The sequence below is a fragment of the Aplysia californica genome, unplaced genomic scaffold (assembly GCF_000002075.1).
Source record: "Aplysia californica isolate F4 #8 unplaced genomic scaffold, AplCal3.0 scaffold00003, whole genome shotgun sequence".
NCBI lineage: Eukaryota > Metazoa > Mollusca > Gastropoda > Aplysiida > Aplysiidae > Aplysia > Aplysia californica.
Window position 1 is genome coordinate 1,942,293 of NW_004797273.1, and position 1,929 is coordinate 1,944,221.

Below are 1,929 nucleotides of genomic sequence, written 5' to 3' on the forward strand. Positions count from 1 at the left end.
TGAGGCTAAACGTCTAATATGTAATGTGTTGGGAGGAGGGACTACTTCAGAAGCATTTTTGAAAACTCGCGCATGAAGCAAGCTCCTTTGTTGGGAGACTAAAAAGAACCGGTAGGAGAGAACGATTCGTCTCTGCAACAACCCCTCCAACTTGACGCAGACAAAAGAAATGCATTGGGGGAGTCATTGAGGCAGGCTAGATGTAGGCTGGGTATAGGCTACCCTAGCTCTGTGAGGAAGTAAGAAAATGGGATATAAGATCTATGAATGACCGCCACCTATATCTTCTTTTGTGAAAAAAAGAATATTTCAAGACATAGTATGCGTTTTATTACATTATAAATCAACGAAAGTAGACAGCACGGTGAAACTTAACACTTTTCAAACTAGAATTAATTTGTAATTCTGTTGATTGAATTCGAGCTAATTCTGTAACTGAAATTTAGTTAAGTTAAGAGAACCAAAGTTTTCATGATAATAAAGTGGAGTCGAGATAGATCCATTCTATGAAACTATGAGTCTTATGAGGGGCAAGTGACCTGGCTGTAAATATTATGATAAGTCTGTTCACCTTTGTTAACACGCCTTCTTTGTAATACATAATGTACCCCGTTAACGACGTGACGCAGAATGGTAAGTGCCCACCCCCTCTCTCTCTCTCTCTCTCTCTCTCTCTCTCTCTCTCTCTCTCTTTCCCCCCCCCCTCTCAATTTTTCTCTCTACCAGCAGACAAAATTTCTCAGTTTTAACTCAGCGCTGACATCTATTTTCCTATCTCCCCTCCTTCTTTTTTGTGTATGTTACCCTCTCGTAACACCTCTAGTCTTCGGCACTTGTACAACCTTATTGTGTTGCAAATGCTGTAAAACTCTTACAACAACTAAAAAAAACTGATGTTCATGTCTTCGAATATGGATACCTGTGCAAGGCTGTCATTCACGATGGGGAAATTCTTCACTTGGGCGAGGCTGTTGCTAAACTTGAGGACCTCCGCGGTGACGTCGGGGTCGGACTCTGGCTTGAGACAGACGAGAGCGCGAGTGTGACAGTTTCCACCTAACTCCTCCTGCAGAAGCTGGGTCAGCTTTGACTCACTGAGGAAATAATACGGGAGTTTTATTATCACTAGTGGAAAAAACACGTAACCCTATCCGTAGGTCGTGTTTTACTATCGTATCCATACGACCTGGTGAACTCTGTGCCACCACTTTCCAAAGAGGAAATCTACTCGTTAATCCGATCCGTACGCTTTGCATAGCAGTCTGTCAAAATGTTTTTTGAGAAATACTGAAAGTCTGAAAGAGATCTTCGCACTAGAAGTATTTTAAAATGTAAATAATACAACCCTGGGGGTACAAAATGACTCCAGAGCGTACGGATAGGATTAAAGACACATCAGAAACAAAGAATAGAGATGGCAGTTGAGAAAAAAATGAGAGACCGACCTTCCAGTCTAGCTCAGACCCAAACATCCCCTGCCCCCACTGCAACTGACTTTTCCGAGCAAAGATCGATCCGATCTGCCATCTCCGCACACACCCCATCCCTCCAGTGATACAAAGTCAAGATCACCTTCACCACCGAAGGACGAACATAAGTAAAAACTCTTACAACTTATATATGAATGGTAGTAATTATAAAATCCTGTCAGAAGAAATACTGATCACAGTCAATCAAAGACAGAAGTCAAGACCAGTATCCAGATGAAAGAGGAAGGCTGTAAAAATGATATATATATGTATTCATATTTAGATACATTTATTTCTATTCACTCACGTATATAGCAAGATGGATGGATGGATGGATGGATGAATGGAAAAATGGAAGGGAGGGTGGATGGATGGATGGATGGATGAATGGACAGATACACAAACGGGCGGGTGGATAGATGGATGGATGGACAAATAGATGGGATGGGATGGACAGATA

At 41.7% G+C, this 1,929-nt stretch overlaps 1 protein-coding gene across 2 annotated transcripts in view; it reads right to left on the minus strand.

Moving 5' to 3' along the window:
* The window catches only part of LOC101861475 (coiled-coil domain-containing protein 78), a 53,405-nt gene that overhangs the window by 19,403 nt on the left and 32,073 nt on the right, over nt 1-1,929 (minus strand). For both annotated transcript variants that reach the window (XM_005089109.3, XM_005089108.2), the window contains exon 7: nt 920-1,094. In XM_005089109.3, coding sequence (XP_005089166.1) covers nt 920-1,094 — 175 coding nt within the window. The remainder of the gene's footprint in view (nt 1-919; nt 1,095-1,929) is intronic.